At 41.3% G+C, this 27577-nt stretch overlaps 1 protein-coding gene across 2 annotated transcripts in view; it reads left to right on the forward strand.

The window, feature by feature from the left end:
* LOC306864492 (biotin--protein ligase-like) overlaps positions 1-27454 on the forward strand; it is a 62995-nt gene extending 35541 nt beyond the window's left edge. The window contains exons 7-11 of one of the 2 annotated variants that reach the window (XM_079408531.1): positions 13054-13115; positions 13206-13366; positions 20242-20356; positions 20431-20626; positions 26363-27454. In XM_079408531.1, coding sequence (XP_079264657.1) covers positions 13054-13115; positions 13206-13366; positions 20242-20356; positions 20431-20626; positions 26363-26534 — 706 coding nt within the window. In that variant the 3' untranslated portion in view covers positions 26535-27454. The remainder of the gene's footprint in view (positions 1-13053; positions 13116-13205; positions 13367-20241; positions 20357-20430; positions 20627-26362) is intronic. The other variant, XM_079408532.1, reaches the window with a different exon arrangement.
* Positions 27455-27577: the final 123 nt, after the last annotated feature.

Genomic DNA, 27577 nt, shown 5'->3' on the forward strand with positions numbered 1-27577 from the left:
TAGTCCCGTGCGAATCGGCATCTCTGTGATTTGGCAGCATTTGGCGGGTCGTATATCATTTTTCAAGGTTTTTGTTTCCTGTGCGCCTTTTTATCCATGTTTCGCAAAGAATGGAGCTGCCATGGAGTGTTTGATAGTATTTTGGGTGCTGTCATATCGCTACACCATACAATTACCAGAAAGAGAAAGCTGAAAAGGTTTAATGCGTTACAAATAAATCAGGCATAAACCTTGAGATATTATTTTAACCTGGTGAAATGTAAATGACACGGGGCACAAACTATATTAGTTTCTTTTTTTAAAATCCATCTGGACCATAGAACGGGATCTCAAAGCCTTGACATCCGGGTATCCGGGAGATAAGTCAGTAATTTCGAGTAAAATCACAGGCTTCGCTTATCCCGTGGTCCTTATGATAATAATCCTTATGATAATAACATGGTGCCCAGATAATAATACTAATCTTGTGCGAATAGGGCTTAATACTCAGAAACAACATTGCAATTGTTTTGTATTTTTTATATCTCTATAATTCACATTTTCGCACGCACATTTTTGACACACACGATCGAGTGCTGGTGTGTGTCAAGTCACCGTTATTGATATAGCACTTTATACAATGCAGATTGTGTCAAAGCAGGTTTACAGTCTTAAAAAAAGGAAATAGTGTGCCCTTCTCCTCTGGCCAGATGAAAGCAGCAGATTGTGCAGAGGACTCATCTGGTTCTCTTGTCCTGATATCTGTGAGAGAGAGAACACATAGGCCAAGGCTGTCAAACTCAGTTCATGGAGGGCCACAGCCTTACAACAGTATAGGTATAACCCTAATTAAACACATCTGATCCAGCTATAGCTGCACTGTAAAAAAATCTAATTAACATTGTTGGAAGGGCAAAAATATTTAAGTTGAGCTAATTCTATTGCTTGGCCTTTGTTGAGAGGACATTATATTAAGTCTACACAAATATATTTGAAAAACATTGAATGAATGGTTATTTTCAAATCCAGTCAACAATTAACTATGCTAATGTTGACTAAACTAATAAAAACACATGCACGTGCACAATGAAACTTAAGTAAAGGTTGAGCCAACTAAAATAATAATTCAGGCAACACTTTGAAGTCAGAAATTCACTGAGTGTAAAATTTCTGTGGCACTAGTTACTAAATAATTAGTTGAAACCGCTTGACATTTTTACAGTGTGGATCAGATGTGTTTAATTAGGGTTATATCTATACTAATCTAATCATTTAGGGTTATTTGAAAACTACATGGTATGTGTGTTGGAGCAGGGCTGCAGCTCTCCAGGAACTGAGTTGACATCACTGGGATAGGCCTATAATTCTCCAATTAGTTGTTTTTAATTAAAGGAATCGGTTATTTAGAATAAGACATTTGGGCTGTTACCAGGCAAATTAAATCCGTATCAACAAAATGCATCTTAGCAATGCAGAGGAAACCGAAGCTGCATCTGAAGAGGCATTTAGATGTATTTACACACTGTTTAATGCAGGACATGAATGCATTTAGTCAGCAGTTACAAATGCAGAAATAATGTTTTGATAAGACATAAACTGTTGAATACTCATTTGAAATTATATTTTAAAAAATCAAAAGATACTTTAAATGTGAAATTAAAACCGCCAGTAGGTGTCACCAAGTGACTGTTAATAAGTGATTCATTGTGATTGAACCGAATCATTTAAACGGTTGATTCATTCAGGAACGAATCACCGTTGTGCTGCTCAGAGACACAGAACAGTGCTGTGGCTGTGTTTGGAGTTATTTGTGTTGTGAAATGGAGCAAAAACAGGCAATATTGTGTCTAAAACGCAAGTCTCTTATTTAGTGATCGACCGATATTGATTTTTTATAACCGATACCAATTATTTGCATGTCTATGTGCCTGATAACCGATATGCAGAACCGATAATTATTTACTGTTATAAAGTAAATAAATGACTGCGTGATGTAAGTACTTCACTTTGGTTTTTCCTCCTTTCAGTCATCTTAACAAAAAATGTTTTGAGAATTAGCAGTCTTTCATGCAGGGCTCTAGACTCATTCTTCCCACTGATCTCACTTTTGCGCACGAGCACATCATTTGGTTGCAATTTGTTTTTTGTTTTTGCTACAACATTTGATTAATCAATGCATGCTGATGAACTTTTATCATAGTTTATAGTTATATGGTAACGACAGTTTTCAACATTCAACTCGTTCTTTTTCATCTGTATTATTTGTGATTTATATTTTGTGAACAGGAATTCCTTTTTTCGTGCGCTTTTTACTTTCAAATTTGCGATCTTGGTGTCACATTTTACAAGAAAAGATCATTGTCTGTTTTGCTTATATCTATACACCTTTAACTTTTTAAGACTAAAACAAAAGATGGATTCATTGTTATTCTTAATTAAAAAGCGCAACAACAATAAAACAGTACGTTGACAATGACAAACTCTTACATAACATTTATCAACAAAAACGAATAAGACGAGGCATGGCACAGGACACACCACATGCTGTACTATATACCGAGTATATTACAAATTGTTTAGCAAACTCTGAGGAAGCAAATAAATATTAATATATATTTTTTTTAAATTAAGGAAAGCCTCCATAGCATAACCTGAGGTAAACAGCAAAGATAACAAGCTTCTCAAAACGAAAACAAAAAGAAAAGTAAAACTAAACTGGCTGTAGCTGACAGGAGTTTTTTCTACAAGAATACCACCACGTTCACCTTCTCTGGTTTAAGAAGCGGTCTTTTACTTTAGTTTGAAAACAAATCCATCCGTTGCGCTCCATCTGCGACGCGCACCTTCACGCTCGTGCTGACGCGGCGAGTATAAAGCAGGCTCTACTGAAGTGCTCGCGCTGAAAGCACCTCTCTTCACGTGATCAGTGAGATCTGACTCCTGCTATAATGTGCTGCGGCTGGCAGCGCGCGCTGTATGAAGCAGACGCTTTGGAGCAGAGCAGACCTGGCACTCGTACAAATGCCACGTCAAATTTTAACTCGTAAACAATTACCATTTTGGTCGCAGTCTAGAGCCCTGTCAAGTTCAATTTAATCTTCGTATTACAACAATAAAAAACATTAGCAGCAACACTAATATTAGCAGTAAGCAAAATGAACATAGAAAGTCTAATGTTTTCAAATGAAGAAAATAAAGGAAAGGAGTCATATCAACTTCATTTTTAACTACAGTTTTAGTAGGTTTATAAGCTGTTTAATAGGATAAAGAGTGAAGAATAATTCACTGGATAATGTTAATTCACGGAATAATATTCTCTGGATTATTGGAATATAACAAGCATTGTATTTTATTGCATTTCTCAGCTGGCATGCTCTAAACTATGCTGCTGACAGAGCGGTTTATCTGCATTTACACAGAACTATAGGCTACTCAAACTGCCATCGATCGCGGAGATAATAAATAATTAATTTCCATAGAGTTGTATTAATTTAGATGTTTATAAACGAAATAATGGTTATATAGTAAGTGTTAATACAATTTAGGGTGCTTCAAAAAAGTGAATCTTGTTAAAAGTTACATGCGGTGTCCGAGCTGAGCATTTCTTGAGCATCAACCGCTGAGTGAACTGCAATATGAAGCGGCTTCACGAGACTAATGATGAGCATATAGACCACAGAGAGAGAATTACATTCAATGCTTTTCTTTCCAACATGCAATCATTCATGGCTGTATTATTTAATTCATGCAAAGTTACGTCTTTATTGGGAGAGGACTCGACGGATTATCTATGTGACTCCGACTTCACGAGACTAATAGACCACAGAGAGAATTAAATTCAGCGCTTTTATTTCCACCATGTGCTAATTCATGGCTGTGTTATTTCAGGCAAAGTTATAGCCTATCTTTATAGGGACAGGGCTTGACAGAGTATCTTATTTATCATATTTCTTAGAGCCAAGTTGCATTTAAACTATATATCAGGCATTTATGTAATACATCTAATTTGTGCATTAATGCCTGTAATATTAAATAGTTTACTAACTACAGCAAATCAAGTACCTGCACGCCGTTGCTGTCTCGTCTCCCCTCAGATGCGCTGCAATTGTGATCCTGCACGCAATTCTGAAAACGTCCACAAGATGGCGGTGTTTATCGGGGAATCCGATATTACAAAACCGATATTCGATTATGGAAAAATGCTTAAATATTGGTAAATCGATATATCGGTCGATCTCTACTCTTATTTAATTTCTTGCTTATTGAACTTGTAAAAAAATATATATATGTGTGTAATCATGCTGATTTTTGGAGAAAAATGTCACTCTTCGTGTGATATTGATTTACTATATGAGATTATATACATATACATTTTCTGCATGTATATCTTCAATTTTGTGATCATTTTAAATGCATTTTAACAGACTGAATCTCGCAGTGAAAGAACTCTAAATGCGCACGCACTAGTCTAATCTCTTCACACATGGCAGGAGTGTTTTGTTTGGTTTTTGGCTAAATACTGATAATGTCAAATTGCACATCATTAAAACAATTACGATATTGTCACAGATGATATCGCACACCCTGCACCACTGTTTTTTTTTTTGGCTAATTTGTGCAAAACCATTTTCTAAACTGGAAAAACTTCATTTTAAGCAACGATGCAAGTATTTACCTCTACATGCTTGCGAAGTAGTGATGTCGAGATTTCATAAACTGCTAGTTTGGTCTCGCTAGACAAACACAGCTTAGACTGAATAATAGAGCATAAACATGGGCAGGGGTTGACTTCATTCCCTTCGAGTTCAACTTCAGCAGAATACGAGGGGTTTTGTTTTCAGCTGGGTCTGCACCATAACGCCTGTCTTGTCCGTCTGCATCTTTCTTGTGATTTTAGCGCCAGTTCGTTTTCCTGCCCATTATTTACTGCAGTAGTTCCCAGGGAGCGAAGTACAATACTTCAAACAAAATATACTTGAGTAAAAGTAAAATTACAGATTTTAAAAATTATTTTAAAAAGTAGAAGTACACAAAAAAGCTATTAAATTACAGTAACGCGAGTAAATGTAATTCGTTACTTTCCACGTCTGCCCACAGAGGCGTCCAATCCGGCCCGCGGGATGATTTAAACAATAATATAAAATAATAAATAAAGCATCATTTTGAAAATTAAATAGTGTATTCGCTACAATATTTTATTTGGAATTTAAAGCGGAACAAATTTATTTATTTACGTTGTTGTTTCGCCTCGGGATTCGGGACACCTAACACACGCTCGTTTTAAAGCGGCACCAGAATCTCGAGCAGCACGAGGATAATATGATGATAGCTGTGTTTTAACTGATGCTTGTGTGGTAATTTACTGGTGATTTTAAACATGTCCAAAAGAAGAAATTTGACCTGGAAGGGCGGACAGACTATTTAAGGAGAAATGGAAAGAGAGGTTTTGTAATCTCAGCGCCGGCAGGTATGTTTAATCACAACTTGTGGCTGTGTTAGGCTAAATGTGTGCAATATTAAACGACACTGTGACGCACTGGACAGTCGGCTTCGCATGGAGAAAGTGAATGAGCGAGGAGTGTGCTAATCCTGTTGTTTTAATGATGTGCGAGCTGACATTTTGTAACTTTGCAAAAAAAATAATCAAATCAGTTTTTCATTGCCGGATGAAGGCTATCAGAATAGGATACAGTTATAATATATAATTCAAGATATGGAGGCAAAAATGCCCTGTAAGAAATTTTACATTTTTTTATAGTTTTTAATATTTAGCCTATGTCATGATAGTTAAGTAATATCTGACTATAACAAGAGTGTGGCTTTCCCGAACGTCCAGCGCTCTCTCCACCCTCAATACCACGACTGAGGTGCCCTTGAGCAAGACACCAAACCCCCAACTGCTCCCCGGGCGCCGCAGCATAAATGCTGCCCACTGCTCCGGGTGTGTGTTCACGGTGTGTGTGTGTTCACTGCTGTGTGTGTGTGTTCACGGTGTGTGTGTGTTCACTGCTGTGTGTGTGTGTTCACGGTGTGTGTGTGTTCACTGCTGTGTGTGTGTGTTCACGGTGTGTGTGTGTTCACTGCTGTGTGTGTGTGTTCACGGTGTGTGTGTGTTCACTGCTGTGTGTGTGTGTGTGTGTGTGTGTTCACTGCTGTGTGTGTGTGTGTGTGTTCACGGTGTGTGTGTGTTCACGGTGTGTGTGTGTGTTCACGGTGTGTGTGTGTGTGTGTGTGTGTTCACGGTGTGTGTGTGTTCACGGTGTGTGTGTGTGTGTGTGTTCACGGTGTGTGTGTGTGTGTGTGTGTGTTCACGGTGTGTGTGTGTTCACTGCTCGGTGTGTGTGTGTGTGTTCACTGCTCGGTGTGTGTGTGTGTGTGTGTGTGTGTTCACTGCTGTGTGTGTGTGTGTGTTCACTGCTCTGTGTGTGTGTGTGTGTGTGTGTGTGTGTGTGTGTTCACTGCTGTGTGTGTGTGTGTGTGTTCACTGCGGTGTGTGTGTGTGTGTGTGTGTTCACTGCTGTGTGTGTGTGTGTGTTCACTGCTGTGTGTGTGTGTGTGTGTGTGTTCACTGCTGTGTGTGTGTGTTCACGGTGTGTGTGTGTGTGTGTGCTCACTGCTCCGGGTGTGTGTGTGTTCACAGCTGTGTGTGTGTGTTCACGGTGTGTGTGTGTGTGTGTGCTCACTGCTCCGGGTGTGTGTGTGTGTTCACGGTGTGTGTGTGCACTTGGATGGGTTAAATGCAGAACATGAATTCCGAGTATGTCACGTCACGTTCATTTTTTCACTTTATACAACAGCTCAACAAACAAGATGCTAGCATTAACTGTGTTATATTAGTCACAATGCTGTCTGTTTATGTCTGTTTCGGCAAGAAAAGTTTTGAAAAAAGACAAAGTAAGACCAATTGTGCGTCTCTGAGCAGCACTGTGTATTTTGTTACTGAATGAATCTGTTTTTGAACAAATCATTTGAGTCAATGATTCAGTGGCCCATTCATAAAGACAATCATATGGACTAGAATCAGCCGTTTTGAAAGAACGAGTCAATGGATCACTCATTAAGACGGAGACTTGCTGCCACCTACTGGCGGCTGTAGTCATATTTATTTATCCATGACAGGCTTAAACCAAGGTGCTATCTCATAAAAACACTGCAAAATATGGTAATTACTATTAAAAAAAAGACATTTTGTGTTAATATTGCACACCCCTAAAATAGCATAGCATCATCTTTGAAAAAAGTTTTCTTAGATTTTTTGTACAATATTATAGTTTGTATGGTTAATATTAATGTAGGCTAATTGTGAGCAAACTAGGGTTTAATTACAAAAGGTAATTCGGCCTGCACAAGGGGACATTTTCTGCGATCCGACCCTCAAGTTTTCCGTCTTTTCCTCACTTTCCTTCCAGTTTAAAGCTTCTCCTCACGTGATGAAATGAAATCTGATCTGTGATGCGACTGCATTGAAGCAGCTGCGTTCAGTTTTAATTGTAGTGACTGTTCTGTAACTGAACTAAAAGATTTTCATTTCTATAAAAATCAAAACGACGGTGGGGGCGGTGTCGCGGTGGGCTAGAGACATAACCGGTATTGCAGCTTCACACCGGTAACACCGACTGCCGCAGCAACCCTAGTGTCTGTGCTCTGGTCATCTGTTCACTCGCTGCTTAGCAGACGCTCACTAGTTCTGCAGGACTGATGTAGTGGATCATTGACTGGGGTTAAAAACACTTGTGCACACGTTCATGTGTCATCAGACCGTTTAATCACGTTAGATTCTCTGCAGCGTGAGAGACTGAAATTCCTCCATTGTTTGTGTCTTAATTACTAATGTTTCATCCTTTCTTCTTTCACTCTTTTCAGGCCGTTACTGAGGTTTGTTCCTAATGCGGCTGCAGACTAGCTGCTTTCACAATGAGATTAACTGACCCCCAACACACACACACACACACACACACCTCATTGAGCCGCTAAGAGCATTACTGTGTGTGTGATCCATTGCTGATCTCATATTTGTGTTGCTGAAATTAATTTGATGCCTCTTTACATGTTAATCTGAGAGGGATTGATTTCTGCTGAACAAAGACGAGAGGGAGAGAGAGAAACGGAGAGAGACAAAGACAGTTTGTTGTCACGTTTGTGTGTCGTTCTCAGGGAATTTCAACATTTCTCTTTCAACATTCGAGTCTTTCATCTCGGTTCTACTGGTGTTTTTTCTGCTGGTATTGAACCTGCGATCTTGTGTTGCTAGCGCTGTGTTCCAGGTGAGCTTCACGAAAACACAAAACAGATGTTAAATTCATTTTTGTTAGTCTAGTTTTAGTAATCTTTTGTGTCGTGACCTTTTAATTTTTAAAAAAATAAATAAATAATAAATAGAAGAGAACGACACCATATTTACACTTTCCTTTCTCACAAAAAATCAGTTAAATGAAGCCACACACACACGGGCACACAGACACACACACACACACACACACACACACCAGTGTTAATTTCGTTGACTAAGACGACGACGAAAAATATTCGTCAACGAACCTTTTTTCTGTGACTAAGACGAGACGTTGACGAGCTAAAACTAATATCTGATGATAAAAACTATGACGAAATTTATGCGCGTCTTCGTTAACAAGACGAGGCGGGACTAAAATGTTATTTGAGGACTACCGGACATTCAAAATACATCCTATAAGCTAAATTAACTGTCTTGTCTTTTAAAATGTGCGTCTCTGTCATTGGATAAGGGGCGTTTGCATATCTAGTCTCAGTATGGCAGCCGCGGTGGACGGATAGGCTACCAAAACGCGAACTATAGCGATCTGAAACAATGGCCTCAGCACCCGAAGGGTTAGGGAGTGGGTGACCAGACGTCCCGTTTTTCCCGGGAGTCACAATTCATTGTCCATTAACTTAAAGTCAGTGAAGGTGCGATAGGCGGAAACGCACTGATAGAAGTGTTTTCTCTCGCGCGCGCTCCACTTCTTCAGTTCTCATACAGCGCGCGATCAGTTCTCAGTGCTCAAATACACACACAGCAGTCCACATGTCTCTCATGTAGAGTATCTCACGGAAATACAGTCCGTTATGGTTTAAGTGAGCTTAAACAGGTGGGTGAAAACTGAATGTGTGTCAGTAGGATATTACATACATACCTTCCGTCTTAAATGGACAGCATTCCTAATCATCTGTCATAAATGTTAACCAACAAAAGATGTTAAATAAATGTATACTTGTTAAGTAAACCTACTGTATCTGAAAAATGAGTTTAATTTATATTTCTACCAAAAAATGAAAATTTATTCCAGTTTTTCAAATTCAATCCTTGATTCAAATTTCTCATAACTAAGCTTAATTGATTTGGTCTAAAGACAGAAGAATTGATGACTATTTTTGTTTAAATACTACATATAAAATAGCTACCAAAATAAATGTTGGTAACTGCAGTTTGACTAAAAGTTGACACAAATGCAATGACTTTTCGTCGACTAAAACTAGACTAAAACTATGAAAGACTCAAATGACTAAAACTAGACTAAAACTATGATAGACTCAAATGACTAAAACTAGACTAAAACTATGAAAGACTCAAATGACTAAAATGTGACTAAGACTATTAAGCATTTTCGTCTCAAGATAAAGACTAAGACTAAATCAAAAATGCCTGCCAAAATTAACACTGACACACACACACACAGAGACAGACAGACACACAGACACACAGACACACACACACACACACACACACAGACACGGACACAGACACACACACACACACAGACGCACGCAGACACACAGACGCACGCAGACACACAGACGCAGACACACACACACAGACGCAGACACACACACACAGACGTAGACACACACACACAGACACAGACACACACACAGACACACACACAGACACAGACACACACAGGCACACACACACAGACACAGGTCGCGGCGTCTCTCTGTGCGCCGTTAGCAGCTGATGTTCTTATTAAAAGCTGATTTGTGCTGCTGAAGGACTACAGAGCTCCGTCTGCGCTCGTCTGCTGCTGATGCACTCGGCTGCGGCTGCATCACGATCCGCTCGCGGGGGTCTGCTCCGTTCCTGCCCAACTGTGAACGCTCTCAATTACCACACAGCTCTGAGCGTCTGGCTAACCCACCGCTGCTGCTCCGAGGCCATGATCTCAGCCGCTTCATGTGTGTGAGAGTCTGCTGAAATCCCTCTTGTTTCTGCAGTGTTTTGCACCTTTGATGGTCTCTTCTACACTTCTCATTCTGCTAGTGTTTTGAATAGTTCTCCGTGTCTGTGTTTGACGCGTCAGACCGCCAGGGTTTCTGTTTTTGCAGTTTTGTTTTTTCTTCATTTCTTGCTCTTGCAAGTACGTCCAGTTCAATTAAAACTCTTTGAGAAAATGAATTCCTCCGTCTGCAAATTAGCATGTGTGGCCGGCGCCACGTCGCTCCAGAAAACACTCTGGCCTTCAGCGCTTCCCAACACACACGGACTGGTTTGCTGTACAAACACTGGCAACTCTGTTCCTCTGGTGGAGTTTGCGCTGATAGGCAGCTGTATCTGAACACGGCGTCCCATGATGCAGCGCTTCAATAGCTGGGATAGAGCAGAGCTCTGCGTCTCTTTGCATCTGAATGCTGCCGTCTGTCTGGCTCCGAGCGGCTCCGCAGACTGAAGAAGCTCTTCTGTAAACCCGTTCGCTCTAAACGACACACGGATCCAAGATTCCTGCTCCTGTAACATCCGTTGTTTCCGCTCGTCCAGCTTCTTTGACTGATTTCAGAAGTGAAGCGAGGAGCAGCTGTGGAGCGTGATTGGCGTGAGAGAGGATGCAGTGGCATGGAAGTGACTTTATTAAACTCCTGCAGGAGTACTGGAGTGTTTCTGTGAGATTGATGCGTTCAGCGCCACTCGGGTCGAGTGGTTCGGCTGTTTGCTTTAGTGGGGGTTGTTTGACGGGGCTGCTGGGATAGCAAGCCTGTGATAGGGGTCAAAGGTCAATTACAGTCCAGCGAGAAGCTAGAGTCCACATGAGACGGATCAGTGCACATGCCTTAGTGCCTAATTGTCCAAATTTTGCATCAATGATTCTGATATTTTCCTGATTATTATTATTATTATTATTATTATTATTACTACTACTACCAGGGCTTGACATCAACTTTTTTGCTCGCCAGTCACTGTGGCTAGTGGTTTTCCAAAATTACTAGCCACTCAGCATTTTCACCGGCCACAATTTTGTTGTTAGGAAATAACATTTTATATGACTAAAGTTACTGCATACTATAATTGATTTAAATTGATTTCCAGGTCATTTTTTGCCTCTTTAAAGGCCATTTTTTCCCTAACTGTACTAAATGTATGCGTCATCTTTCATATCAAATTCTTACATTTTATTAATAATTTCACTTAATATAATAAGACAATATAGGGTTTTTATCAGTCAATTGAAATCAGTATTAAAAAAAATGTGTTTCTTCTGCAGCAGAAAGATCAAAGCAGCTAAAGTGCCATTTAGGAATTTACACAGACATCTTAATGAAGCTGAAATGTAGCATGAATGCATTTACACTGCAAAATTATAACGGAATAAATTGTTATGAGCTTAGTGTTTTAAATCCGTTTTTTTAAATATACAAATATGGAAATGCAAAGATAAGCTGCTTTAAATATGAAAGTAAACATGCAGTAGGTGACTGTCTTAACGAGTGAATCATTGAGTCATTCATTCAAACGATTCGTTCAGACGGCTGATTCATTAAGAATGAAGCAAGTGCCTGTCTTTATAAATGGACCACTGAATCATTAACTCAAATGATTCATTCAAAAACGCTGAATCAATTAGTAACAAAACAAATCAAAATCAAATCAAACAAAAATAGTCAACATTGTCAATATTGTACCAAATGTATATTAACTACTTGTTTGAACTCATGTGTAAAATTAGTCAAATTTGCAATCGTGGTTTTCAGGGAAAACGTCACTCTCTTGGTTAAGTAGGCTATATGTTATGAATATAAAAGCTTAAGTTCCATTTTGACTGCAGTGTGTTTCTTCTGTGTGCAGTTGTGTTCTGCGTGAGCGACCTCGTTACTGTTGATTATCCATTATCAATCACTGTTTACACTAATAATAAAGAATCATTCTCACCAAAATTTAAATTTTAATCAGATTAGTTGTCCGGTCGGACCAGTAAAATCCTCTTTAACTTGCCCCTTCAAAAAATCCACTTGTCCCAGACAAGCTCTGTTATAGAGGTGTGATATATATATATACTGTATATCGTATTCGATAATATCGTAATTGTTTTAACGATGTGCGATTTAAAATTGAGTATTTTGCACAATTAAACCATTTAAAACACCCCTACAGAGTGCACACTTACATTACGTGAAGTCTAGACTATAGTGTGCATTTAGAGTGTGTTCTTTCACTGCATGATTCAGTCTATTAAATACATTCAGAATGATCACAAATTCAAGATATGGGGGCAGAAAATGTATACATTTATACTACATGTAGTTAATCAATTTCACACGAAGAGCGCAGTTTTTTTTTTTTTTTTTTTCTTTTTTTTTTTTTTTAAATGACCATGATTACAAATGTGATATTGATTCTGATGTTGAACAGTTCAATAAGTTAAGAGACTTGGGTTTTAGACACCATATTTTGACAGCAAAAATAATTCCAAACACCGTCACAAAATGTAAAAATCAATTTAAACTTATTGGAAAATAATAATTTTTATCAGTTTGAACTGACCACAACACAGTCCACAGCCGTCTTTAAGATACCAGCATAATAGCACACTCAGCAAAATATCGTCTAATTATCGTCACCGATAAAATCCCAGCAAATATAGAGATTTTTTTGTCAATATCGCACACCCCTACTCTGTTACTATAGGCTATATAAAACTGAACCCGCTAAAGTGGCCAGTGGTGTTAATGTGGAGCCCTGATTATTACTGTGAAGTTGCTTTGAATCGATCTGTACTGTGTGAAGATGCCAGATGAGTGTTTTTGAGTTCTCCTGTTGTCTGAAGCGTCTCTCTGTTCCTCCTGCAGGTTGATGCCGCCGCAGGACACCGGGTTAATCGCCATAGCAGCACGTCAGACGCAGGGCAAAGGTCAGCCGGTTTCCATCGGCTCTTACGCAGCCGCATTAACTCTGGTTTAACGAGTAAACGAGCATGTCATTCATTAATGCTGTGCTGCAGGCCGCGGGGGGAACGCCTGGTTGAGTCCACTGGGATGCGCCATGTTCACTCTCCACCTGCAGCTTCCTGTGAACTCACGCCTCGGACAGAGAATCCCCTTCCTGCAGCACCTCGCCGCCCTCGCCGTGGTGCAGTCTGTGAGAACACTGCCCGGATATGAGGTACACACACTCTCAGTGAGAGACACACTCGCAGAGACACATGCACTCTCACACACACTCGCGCACACTCACATTCGTACATACACACACGGATACACACACACACACACACACACACGCGTGTCTCTGGTGATGCTCCACTGAAGTTTCTGTGGGATGTAGAGAAAGTGCTTTAAATGAATTCCAGGATTCTGTTTCTCTTAAATCAGAGTGATTCTGCAGACAGGAAATGAGTTTAAATGCATCTTTTGTGTTTCTCAGTTTGGTGTGTCAGTAATGACTGGGAGGTAATCCGTCACTTTGAGTCAAAAAAAGCATATACGTAATCAAATTACTTTGAGTAACTAGTAAAGTAATGCCTTACTTTTTAATTTAGAAAGAAATATCTGAGTTACTTTTTCCAATAAGTAACTCCAGTTCCTGTGTTTGTGATGTATTGAGGGACAGCTCTGGTGTTGAGAGAAATCAGGAGTAAGTGCAGAGCGTTGTGTGTGAACATGATCTTACTGTAGTTCTAGACTAAATATCAACATGATCTTACTGTAGATCTAGACTAAATATCTACATGATCTTACTGTAGTTCTAGACTAAATATCTACATGATCTTACTGTAGTTCTAGACTAAATATCTACATGATCTTACTGTAGTTCTAGACTAAATATCTACATGATCTTACTGTAGTTCTAGACTAAATATCTACATGATCTTACTGTAGTTCTAGACTAAATATCTACATGATCTTACTGTAGTTCTAGACTAAATATCTACATGATCTTACTGTAGTTCAACACTAAATATCTACATGATCTTACTGTAGTTTTAGACTAAATATCTACATGATCTTACTGTAGTTCTAGACTAAATATCAACATGATCTTACTGTAGTTCTAGACTAAATATCTACATGATCTTACTGTAGATCTAGACTAAATATCAACATGATCTTACTGTAGTTCTAGACTAAATATCAACATGATCTTACTGTAGATCTAGACTAAATATCTACATGATCTTACTGTAGTTCAACACTAAATATCTACATGATCTTACTGTAGTTCTAGACTAAATATCTACATGATCTTACTGTAGTTTTAGACTAAATATCAACATGATCTTACTGTAGTTCTAGACTAAATATCAACATGATCTTACTGTAGATCTAGACTAAATATCTACATGATCTTACTGTAGTTCTAGACTAAATATCTACATGATCTTACTGTAGTTCTAGACTAAATATCAACATGATCTTACTGTAGTTCTAGACTAAATATCTACATGATCTTACTGTAGTTCTAGACTAAATATCTACATGATCTTACTGTAGTTCTAGACTAAATATCTACATGATCTTACTGTAGTTCTAGACTAAATATCTACATGATCTTACTGTAGTTCTAGACTAAATATCTACATGATCTTACTGTAGTTCTAGACTAAATATCAACATGATCTTACTGTAGTTCTAGACTAAATATCTACATGATCTTACTGTAGTTCTAGACTAAATATCAACATGATCTTACTGTAGTTCTAGACTAAATATCAACATGATCTTACTGTAGATCTAGACTAAATATCTACATGATCTTACTGTAGTTCTAGACTAAATATCAACATGATCTTACTGTAGTTCTAGACTAAATATCAACATGATCTTACTGTAGTTCTAGACTAAATATCAACATGATCTTACTGTAGATCTAGACTAAATATCTACATGATCTTACTGTAGTTCTAGACTAAATATCAACATGATCTTACTGTAGTTCTAGACTAAATATCAACATGATCTTACTGTAGTTCTAGACTAAATATCTACATGATCTTACTGTAGTTCTAGACTAAATATCAACATGATCTTACTGTAGTTCTAGACTAAATATCAACATGATCTTACTGTAGTTCTAGACTAAATATCTACATGATCTTACTGTAGATCTAGACTAAATATCTACATGATCTTACTGTAGTTCTAGACTAAATATCAACATGATCTTACTGTAGTTCTAGACTAAATATCTACATGATCTTACTGTAGTTCTAGACTAAATATCTACATGATCTTACTGTAGTTCTAGACTAAATATCTACATGATCTTACTGTAGTTCTAGACTAAATATCTACATGATCTTACTGTAGTTCTAGACTAAATATCAACATGATCTTACTGTAGTTCTAGACTAAATATCTACATGATCTTACTGTAGTTCTAGACTAAATATCAACATGATCTTACTGTAGTTCTAGACTAAATATCTACATGATCTTACTGTAGTTCTAGACTAAATGTCTACATGATCTTACTGTAGTTCTAGACTAAATATCAACATGATCTTACTGTAGATCTAGACTAAATATCTACATGATCTTACTGTAGTTCTAGACTAAACATCTACATGATCTTACTGTCGATCTAGACTAAACATCTACATGATCTTACTGTCGTTCTAGACTAAATATCTACATGATCTCACTGTCGTTCTAGACTAAATATCTGCATTATCTCACTGTAGTTCTAGACTAAATATCTACATGATCTTACTGTAGTTCTAGACTAAATATCTACATTATTTACTCATCTCACCTGCACTAAAACACATTCAGTGTTCCTCAAAATCATATACAAACAGTCAAATACAAACTCAGAATATTATACAAACCTGCAATAATTAAAAATGTTAAATAAGACAAAAATAATCTGTATTTAATCCCATTTTATTAACCAATGTCTTTGCTGCTGACCTTCGATGATCCAATTCAACTAAACTAAGCAAAAATAACATTTGTGTTTGATTTTAGTTATTGCTGAATAGTGTTGATTCTTCTCCTGAGTCATATTCTTCATGTGATTAGTTGGAGCGGCGCCCTCTACTGTACAGACGTACTCAGCTTGAGGCCGATTCATTTCACTTTTGGTGTGAAAGGGCTTTTACATTTGTACCATGAAGGAAGGAAGATGGCGGCGCGATCGATCGCTGCGGCTGCTCCGGGTCCCAAAGACGGTGCTTTTATGTCGTTTAATGTCGTCTGTTCGTCTCCAAATAGTGTCAGTTTACCGCTAACTCTTAAGGAAATCACCCCAGAATTCATCTATGATCGCCAAAGTCTTTTGGATATCAGCAACGCTTACGTACACCAACTCTCGCCGGCGGCTACTGAGAAGCTACGAGGCCTTTGTTTACTGCTGGAGCCGGACCTCGAGACCGCGGCCTCGCCTACTGACGCTACCCACACAAGGCAGCGTCGCAAGCGGTGTGAGAGAGGACGGAAACGCGGTAACCGCGGAGGTATACGAGCTAGGCTAAGAGCTAACCCCTCAAGACCGGCTCTTCCAACACTCATGCTCTCAAACGTCCGCTCTCTGGAAAACAAACTGGACTTAATTCAACTCAGTCGATCTACACAGCATGAGGCAAGGGACTGTTGCGTGTTTGTTTTCACCGAAACATGGCTAAACGACAACATCCCGGACTCCGCCATTCAACTGCACGGGCTATCCAACTTCCGAGCGGACAGAGATTCATCACTGTCTGGTAAGACACGCGGAGGTGGCTTGTGTGTTTATATCAGCAAAGACTGGTGTAACAATGCTGCGGTATTATCAAAACACTGTTCATCGCTGGTGGAGTTTATGGTTGTGAAGTGTCGACCGTTCTATCTGCCGCGGGAGTTCACGGTCATTGTTATCGGTGCGGTTTACATCCCCCCGTGTGCAAACGCTAAGGACGCGCTTCGTGAACTGTTTAGCGCCATCAGCGAACAACAAACAAATAACCCCGACGGCTTTTTCATCATAGCCGGTGACTTCAACCACGCAAACTTAAAGACAGTTTTGCCAAAGTTCTACCAACATGTGAACTTTGCAACAAGGGGAAACAACACACTGGACTTTGTTTACACAACAGTTAAGGACTCTTACAAAGCTGAACCCCGCCCCCACCTCGGGTACACCGACCACATCACTGTTATGCTAATCCCAGCATATAGACCGCTTCTCAAACTCACCAAACCGGTTGAAAAGCAGATCACAGTATGGCCAGACAATGCCACCTCAGCACTGCAGGACTGCTTCCAGGACACAGACTGGAATATGTTTAAAGAGGCAGCCACCTACAACAACCACACAGACCTGAATGAGTACACTGAAACTGTGACTGCTTACATCAAAAAGTGCACTGATGATGTGACAGTCACCAAGACCATCACCACACGTGCAAACCAGAAGCCATGGATGACAGCAGAGGTTCGTGGGCTGCTAAAGACCAGAGATGAAGCATTCAGATCAGGAGACAAAGCTGCCCTCAAAACAGCAAGAGCCAATCTGTCCTGTGGCATCAAAAAAGCAAAACGGTCATATGCCCAAAAAATCAACAACCACTTCACAGACAGCAGAGACACACGGAGCCTGTGGCAAGCCATTCAGACCATCACTGACTACAAGCCCCCGCCACAGGCCTGTGATGAGGACACATCCCTCCCCGATGCACTCAACCACTTTTATTCACGGTTTGAAATGCAGAATGACACACCTGCACAAAAACTGCCCACACCTCCCAACGACCGGGCGCTCTGTCTGTCCCCAGCCGACGTAAGGAAGACCCTATCTAGGATTAACCCACGCAAGGCTGCGGGTCCTGACAACATACCTGGCCGTGTTCTGAGAGACTGTGCTGCACAGCTGACAGATGTCCTAACAGATATCTTCAACACCTCGCTGAGTCAGGCAGTCGTCCCCACGTGTTTCAAATCCACAACAATCATACCGGTACCAAAGAAATCACCTGTGTCCTGTCTCAATAACTACCGTCCCATAGCACTGACTCCAATCATGATGAAGTGCTTTGAGAGGCTAGTCATGCATAACATCAAAACCAGCCTCCCCAACACACTCGACCCGCTCCAGTTTGCATACCGTCCAAACCGCTCTACGGACGATGCAATTTCCTCCACCCTCCACCTGGCTCTTACCCACCTAGAAAATAAAGACTCCTATGTTAGAATGCTGTTCATTGACTTCAGCTCGGCATTCAACACAATAATCCCACAACAGCTCATAAATAAGCTAAACCTGCTGGGCCTTAATTCTCTCTGTAACTGGATCCTGGACTTTCTAACTGGAAGACCTCAGTCAGTCCATGTCGGCAACAACACCTCGAGCACTACAACACTGAGCACAGGTGCTCCACAAGGCTGTGTGCTCAGCCCGCTGCTCTTCACACTGCTGACCCACGACTGCACTGCCAAGTTCAGCTCCAACCACATCATCAAGTTTGCTGATGACACAACAGTGGTAGGTCTCATCAGCAACAACGATGAAACGCACTACAGAGAGGAAGTGGCACAGCTGGCTGAATGGTGTGGCACTAACAATCTGTCCCTCAATGTGGAGAAGACAAAGGAGGTTGTGATGGACTTCAGGAGAAACTCCGTTGACCACCCCCCACTGACCATCGACAGCTCGACTGTGGAGAGAGTCAGCAGCACTAAATTCCTGGGGGTGCACATCACAGAGGATCTCACCTGGACCACCAACACCATGTCACTCTCCAAAAAGGCACAACAGCGCCTACACTTTCTCCGCCGGCTGAAAAGAGCAAGTCTCCCTCCACCCATCCTCACCACATTCTACAGAGGCACCATTGAGAGTGTGCTGACCAGCTGCATCACTGTCTGTACGGGAACTGCAGTGCTGCTGACCGCAAGACCCTCCAGCGGACAGTGAACACAGCTGCAAAGATCATCGGTGCCCCTCTCCCCTCCATCCTGGACATCTTCCTTACACGATGCTCCAGCAAAACCAACAGCATCGTGAAGGACTCCACCCATCCCTCCCACAGTCTCTTCCAGCTCCTACCATCAGGAAGACGGTACCGGAGCATCAGAGCCCGCTCCTCCAGACTGCTCAACAGCTTTTTCCCCCAGGCTGTGAGAGCCCTGAACTCAAACCACCCCGCCCCCCTCTGAAACCCCATGCAAACCCCTACCTCCTGAACATGGACCACCCCTCACCCCAAACCTTACCACACCAAAGGAAAACTGTATGCAACTTTAATTATTTTTTTATTTATTTTATTCTTATTTTTCTTTACACTATGGACACTCTCCACTATGTGCACTATGGACACTCACACTTTACACTGTGCACTATGGACACTTACACACACTGCTGCGTGTGCACAATCTCACAAAAAACTCAGCAATATATGTATGTTTACATGCTCTTGCACTACAAATCATCCTGCACTGTTCCCCAACCAGCTGCTGACTCAAATGTCTCTCTTTGCACATGTACAGTTTGTATTTTTTATCTTCTATTTTTTAGTTTGTATAGGGTAATATTTATGTGAAGCATTCGTATAGTTGTATTTTTTATCCTTTATTCTTGTAGTTTGTATAGGGTAAATACTTATATATATATATATATATATATATATATATATATATATATATATATAGTTAAATCTGTTAGTAGTGTATGTCTGTATTTATGTAGTCCTGCGAGACACGACATTTCGTTCCACTGCATGTCCCCACATGTAGCAGAATGACAATAAAGCTCAACTTGAACTTGAAGGACTTTTTTATATTATAAACAAACAATCGAGCCCTGCCCAGATTTAAAAAGTAACTCTAAAGTAATGTAACGCATTACTTTCCATAAACAGAAAACTTAATTAGTTACTTTTTCAGGGAGTAACACAATATCGTAATGCATTACTTTTAAAAGTAACTTTCCCCAACACTTCCCGTGACTCCTGATGATATATTGAGATCTTAAGTGAAACGATCATTCTGTGCAAGAAACTGAACATTATTACAGTGTTATTCCCTGTGAACGCTCCTGTTAAATGAATGCAAATGTTTTTGCAGAATGTGGACCTGCGGCTGAAGTGGCCCAATGACATCTACTACAGTAACCTGATGAAGCTCGGCGGGGTTCTGGTCAACTCCAGCGTCACGGGTCAAACCTTCAGCCTTCTGATCGGTAAGGTCTCGCTGCATCAGCAGCTCAGTGCGTCCACAGCGTCGCGCTCGTGACGTCTCTGGTGTCTCCTGCAGGCTGCGGCTTCAACGTGAGCAACAGCAACCCGACTGTCTGCATTAACGACCTGCTGCGGCAGCAGAAGCTGGATCCGCTCGCCCCGGCGCAGCTCATCGCACGCTCCGTCACGCTTCTGGAGCGCTACGTGTCCGAGTTCCAGCTGCGCGGCCCGCAGACGCTGCTGCCGCTCTACTACAGCAGATGGGTGCACAGGTCAGTCTGACGCTCCTCATATACATATATATCGTCTGCCATAACATCCCAGTCGTTGTTTTAACGACATGCGATTTGACATTATCCAGTATATCGCAAAAACCAAACATAATGTGATGAACGTGCATTTACAGTGCATTCTTTCACTGCATGATTCAGTCGATCAAAAATGCGTTTAGAACGATCACAAAATTCAAGATCTGGGGGCAGAAAATTTATATATTTTAGTGCTGTCAAACAATTAATCGCGATTTAATCACATCCAAAATAAAAGTTTTTGTTTACATAATATATGTATGTGTGTACTGTGTATATTTATGATGTGTATATAAATACACACACATACAGTATATATTTAGAAAATATCTACATGTATTTACATGTACACATTTATATCCATATAATTTATATATAAATATGAAATATATAAACATAAAATTTTTCTTAAATATATACATTCATATGTGTCTATTTATATATACGTAATAAATATACACAGCACAAACACACATTATGTAAACAAATACTTTTATTTTGGATTTAATCATTTGACAGCACTTATATATTTATATCATTTCATATAGTTAATCAGACACGAAGAGTGCCGTATTTTTATCCAAAATATATTTTTATTGATTTTATACAACAGTTCCATATACTGGAAGTTAATATTAAAAGACTTGCATTATAGACACAATATTGCCTGTTTTTGCTCTATTTTACCACCAACAAAGATAATTCCAAACACAGCCACAGCACTGTTCTGTGTCTCTGAGCAACATGATGGTGTTTCGTTCCTGAAAGAATCAACTGTTTAAATTATTTGGTTCAATCGCAATGAGTCCCTTTTTAACAGTGACTTGCTGCCACCTGCTGGTGGTTTTAATTTCACATTTAAAGTATCTTTTAATTTTTTTGACTAATTTCAAACATCAGTATTGAACGTTTTGTTTAATACATCAAAACATTAAATGCATTCATGTCCTGCATTAAACAGTGTGTAAATACATCTAAATGCCTCTTCAGATGCAGCTTCTGTGTTTTCTCTGCATTGCAAAGATGAATTTTGTTGATACTGATTTAATTTAAACAACATGGCGGCGAGCACAGACGCAGCAGCTTCTCTCTCTCCCGACAGAACGGTGTTTTCGTGTTTTTTGTCTTGTAAGTCGCAATATTTTTGTACATCTTTGTCACGTCTACCTGTCTTTAAGCGCGCATACAGTCGTGAGTTTCTGCTCGATGTCGGCAGAATCACATTTTTAGAGTTAAACTCAGCACACACCGAAGAGCTGCGGGACCTCGGACTGCTCCGAAAGCCTACTCCATCACTGACCCCCACTACTGCATCTCGCCCACAGCGGAGGCGCTACAAGCAGCGTGAGACGGCGTGCCACGACGCTGTTGGGGTCTGCAAACACTGCTCACCCTTGGAGTTTATGATTATTAAGTGCCGGCCGTTCTATCTACCGAGAGAATATACAGCTATACTGCTCGTTGTTGTATACATCCCTCCCAGCTCCAACAACAACAACAGGAGTGAGGCACTAAATGATCTGTACCAGCACACCAGTGAGCAGCAGACAGCCCATCCAGATGCTTTTCTCATCTTGGCTGGGGATTTCAACCACGCAGACTTGGAGTGTGTTCCCAAAAATACACCAACACACAGACTTTCCAACAAGGGGAAAAAATACTCTGGACTTTGTTTACACCACCCAGAGAGGAGCTTACAAGGCCCTCCCCCTCCCCCACCTCGGAGCCTCAGACCACATCACTGTCATGCTAATGCCTGCATACAGACCGCTCGTTAAAGTCATCAAACCAATACACAAACAGATTCAAGTGTGACCGGAAGGGTCGTCAGAGGCACTTCAAGACTGTTTTGACACCACTGACTGGAATGTTTAAACAGGCTGCCACATACAACAACACTACAGACCTCCAAGAGTACTCCGAGACTGTTACTGCCTACATCTCCAAGTGCATTGATGATGTAACAGTCACAAAGTCTATCACTGTCCGGGCCAACCAGAAGCCGTGGATGACAGGGGAGGTCTACAGACTTCTGAAGGCTCAGAACGCTGCCTTTAGAGCTGGAGATGAGGAGGGCCTGAAGACAGCTAGGGCCAACTTTTCCCGCGGCATCAGAGAGGCCAAGAGACTCCAGGAGGATAGCCCATCGTTTCAGCGACAGCAGAGACACTCGGGGCCTGTGGCAGGGGATACAGACCATCACGGACTACAAGCCCCCACCACAGACCTGTGACAGCACCATCCCCCTGCTGAACGAGCTGAATTCCTTCTTTGCTCGCTTTGAGGCACAAAACAGCACCACTGCACAGAAGACTCCACCTCCTCCCGGCGACCAGGTGATGACGCTGTCCCCGGACAGTGTGAGGAGATCCCTCAGCAGGATCAGTGCACGCAAAGCTCCGGGTCCTGACAACATTCCTGGGTGTGTACTGAGAGACTGTGCAGTGGAACTCACTGATGTCTTCACAGACATTTTCAACATCTCGCGAAATGATTCGTTGTCCCCACATGCTTCAAAGCTACGTATCATTCCAGTCCCGAAAAAGTCATCTCCATCCTGCTTCAATGACTACCGTCCAATAGCACTCACTCCTATTCTTATGAAGTGCTTTGAATGGCTAGTCATGCACCACATCAAGTCTGCCCCCCCCCTCCCTGGACCCCTTCCAGTTTGCATATAGGTCCAATCGCTCGACCGATGATGCCATCGCCACTGCCCTCCACCCAGGCCTCACACATCGGGACAAAAAAGACTCATACTCATACGCTGTTCATAGACTTCAGTTCAGCATTCAACACAATCATCCCTCAACAACTCACTCACAAACTGGTCCAGCTGGGGCTCAACACCTCTCTGTGCAACTGGCTGTTGGACTTCCTGACCGGGAGACCTCAAGCAGTACGGGTCAGCAGTAACACATCCAGCACCATCACACTGAACACTGGGGCCCCCCAAGGATGTGTGCTGAGCCCCCTCCTCTTCACTCTGCTGACCCACGACTGCACACCATCACACAACTCCAACCTTTTAAGTTTGCGGATGACACGGCTGTGGTGGGTCTCATTAGCAACAGAGATGAGACAAACTACAGGAGCGAGGTGAGCCGCTTGGCAGGGTGGTGCAGTGACAACGTGGTGCAGTGACAACGGATCAACGAAGGAGATTGTTGTTGACTTCAGGAGAGTACACACTCAGCATGCCCCTCTGACCATCAACGGTGCGACTGTGGAGAGAGTGAGCAGCACCAAGTTCCTGGGTGTGCACATCACATACCCCTTTTCCACCAAGGCAGTTCCAGTGTTGGTTCGGAGCCAGAGCCTAGTTTCAAACCGGTTCTTTGTTTTTCGACATCCAAAGCACCAGCTCCGAACCAGGAAAAGCGGTTCGTAAGTAGCACCACAACATTGCTGGGCTAGAAGAAAGAACCGCTTGCGTCAGGAGCTGGGGGCGGGGTTACCGTGACCAACAAGACGAACAGATACTTGGACCGCCATATTTGAAATAGCAGCTAAACGCTTTGATTCGCCGTGTTTGGATGCCGATGTAGGTTCGCAAAGCCATGAACATCAATAGCAACGCAACGTCCCCCATTGCTGATAGTTTGTTTAGGCTTGTCCGGGATAGATCGGCGCTGCGCGGACCGGTCGGTGTTAGGCATATCGGGGTGCTGCGGGAGCGACTGGAAAGCAGACGGCTCTTTATGCTTTTGGATGTGTGTTGTGTGCCGATCGATAGTCACTTCAGCGAATAGTGAGAGCAGCTGAGAAGATCGTTGGTGTCTCTCTCCCCTCCCTCCAGGACATCTACAGCACCCGTCTCACCCGCAAAGCCCTCCGCATTGCAGGTGATCCCACCCACCCGACACACAGCTTCTTCAGGACAGCTTCATACATCAGGCTGTCAGGAAGCTGAACTCCCTCCCGTCCTTGCCCCCCCCTCCCCTCTTTTACCCCATGCTACACTGAACACTGATACTACGACCCCCCCCCCCCCCCAGCTCCCCACATCCCTAGGACCTTCCACCCCCCCCCCCCCCCCCCCACCCCCACACTTACAAACTGTGACCAGCACCTGTCACTTGTGCAGCATTGGACTGATCACTACCTCATCCAGCATTGACTGCAAACTACCTCTTCAGATAGTCTGATAAAAAGACTGTTCTCTTGTCACTTTAACAGACTGATAAGCTCTTCTTGCACTACACGTATATCTGCACAGTTTTGTTTTATTTAACTGAACGAATGATGCCTTTATATAGCGCTTTATTGTATATAGCTGTACACCCAAAGTGCTTTACAGCCATGTGGGGGGGGGTCTCTCCTCCACCACCACCAGTGTGCTGCATCCACTTGGATGATGCGACGGCAGCCACAGTACAACGGCACCAGTGCGCTCACCACACACCAGCTACAGGTGGAGAGGAGAGAGAGTCATAGAGCCAATCAAGTGTATGGGGATTATTAGGAGGCCATGATAGACAAGGGCCAGTAGAGGGAATTTGGCCAGGACATGGGGGTTACACCCCTACTCTTTACGAGAAGTGCCATGGGATTTTTAATGACCACAGAGAGTCAGGACCTTGGTTTAACGTCTCATCCGAAAGATGCTGCTTTTTGGTAGTATAATGTCCCCGTCACTATACCGGGGCGTTAGGACCCACACAGACCACAGACTGGTTTGCACTCTATCTATTCTGCCATGTGCCTTATGCCACTTTATCTCTTTTTTTTTTTCTTTTTTTTTTTTTTTTTTTTCAACAATGTCCTCAGACTGATAAGCTCCTCTTGCACTATATATATATATATATATATATATATATATATATATATATATATATATATATATATATATATATATATATATATACTCTATACATATACACATATATCTGCACAGTTTTGTTTTATTTAACTGGTTTGCTCTCTATCTATTCTGCCATGTGTCTTATGCCACTTTATCTCTTTCTTTATTTTTCTACAATGTCCTCATTTGTATATCTGTGTAGTTGTATGTACGTTTAAACTGTATTTATCTGTATTTGAACGTCTACTGTCAGTGTTTTAAAGGTTAACTGTATGCACCAAGGGTCTGAGAGTAACGCAATTTAAATTCTCTGTATGTATGTGCTGTAGATGTGGAAGAATTGACAAGCAGACTTGACTTGATTTGCTCGGTAACAGCCCAAATGTCGTCTTATTCTAATTCACCGATTAAATGTAAAAATTTGACTCAAATGATGATGCACACTTTTAGAAAGAATGGCTTTATAAATGTAAAAGGTAAAAATCAATTTAAACTTACTGGAAAAGATTAATTTCTGTCACAGCTGTGAACTCACCACACAGATGCTCGGAAAAAAATCTTCTAATTATCGTTATCGATAAAATCCCAGAAAATATTGAGATCATGTTTTTGTCGGTATCGCACACCCCTACCCCACATACACACCTGTGCTGACTAGGGCTGGGAAAATAAACCGATGCATCACGAATCAAGAAATGATTCCGCATCAATTCTGAGATTTTCCGAATGCGTCGCGATTCTTTCTGGAGTGGATTCTGAGGTTAGTTGTGAACAGCAGAGTAGAGCACCATCTGCTGTTAAAATGTAAGCTCAGAATCCATTCCAGAGAGAATCACCATGCATTCAGAAGATCTCAGAATCGATTCTGCATGGGTTTACGCGTGTCTGTGTTTCAGCGGCACTCATGTGCGTCTCTGGAGCGAGGACGGGCCCGAGGCAGAGGTGCTGGGTCTGGATGAGAACGGCTTTCTGCAGGTGCGTGCCGGAGATCAGAGAGTCGTGTCTGTGCAGCCGGACGGAAACTCCTTCGACATGCTGAGGAACCTGGTGGTGACCAAAACCAGCTGAGCTTCATGTTCACATCTCCTCAGCTGACACCCACCACACATAGCTGATTAGCCATCACTTAATACCATATCATTTAGCAGAATTTCTCGTTCTGAATTAACTCATTTCTGCTGATTCCAGACGATGATGTTCAAACTGACTCGTTCTGCTTCTGCTGCATGATGCTTTTCAGAGTCAGCCAGAACAATGTGAATCTTGAGAAGTGGTTGTGATATTTCTGTAGGATTGAATCTCTCATGATAATGAGGTAAACCGCTCATTTTGATTTCACACTGAGTGTGTGTGCAGACAGACAGCTGGATGTTAACGGGCTTTAATAGGAGCAATATAAGTCTCATGCAGTGTTTGGTGTAATGGATCACAGAGTAATTACTGAGTAAAACACATGCTCATATCTGAAAAATGTTCATTTGAAGTCATGTGGAAGGGTTGCAATCCTTCCCATTAAAGTTTCCCATCTCAGGAACACCGTAAAGGCTGTTGGCCTTTTGTCATGGAGTGAGTTAGTTTAAAGAGGTAATGGTGATCTGTAGTGGATTACTATCTGTTTACCTAACACTGGCACTGAAACATGACTGACGCTCGTTAAAACTTGTGGTTCTGTCTGTAATTCTAGTTTGGTTGCACACTTGATTTTGAGGTGACTTTGTATATTCATATCAAATCTGTATCACTAAATATTTTGTAATGATTCGTGGTTTGTAAACAGATAAAGATGATCCCTTTTAAGGAAGACATTCCAGAGTTGTATAAAATGAAATAAAACTATTGTGACTGATCTGTTGGTGTGTGTGTCTGTGTGAGAGTGTGTGACACATGACGACAAAAATTTGTATAATGCCATGGGTATGACGGGTATTAAAAGGAGAAGGTGATTTATGAGGACATTGCCCCATGTCCCCATTTTTCAAAACCCTTATAAATAATACAGAGTGAGTTTTTTGTGAGTGGAGAAAGTTAGGGGGTAAGTTTAGGTGTTGGGTTGGTGCAGGATTATAGAAAATACAGTTTGTACAGTATAAAAGCCATTACACCTATGGAGA

This window comes from Barbus barbus, assembly GCF_936440315.1.
Source record: "Barbus barbus genome assembly, chromosome: 45".
NCBI lineage: Eukaryota > Metazoa > Chordata > Actinopteri > Cypriniformes > Cyprinidae > Barbus > Barbus barbus.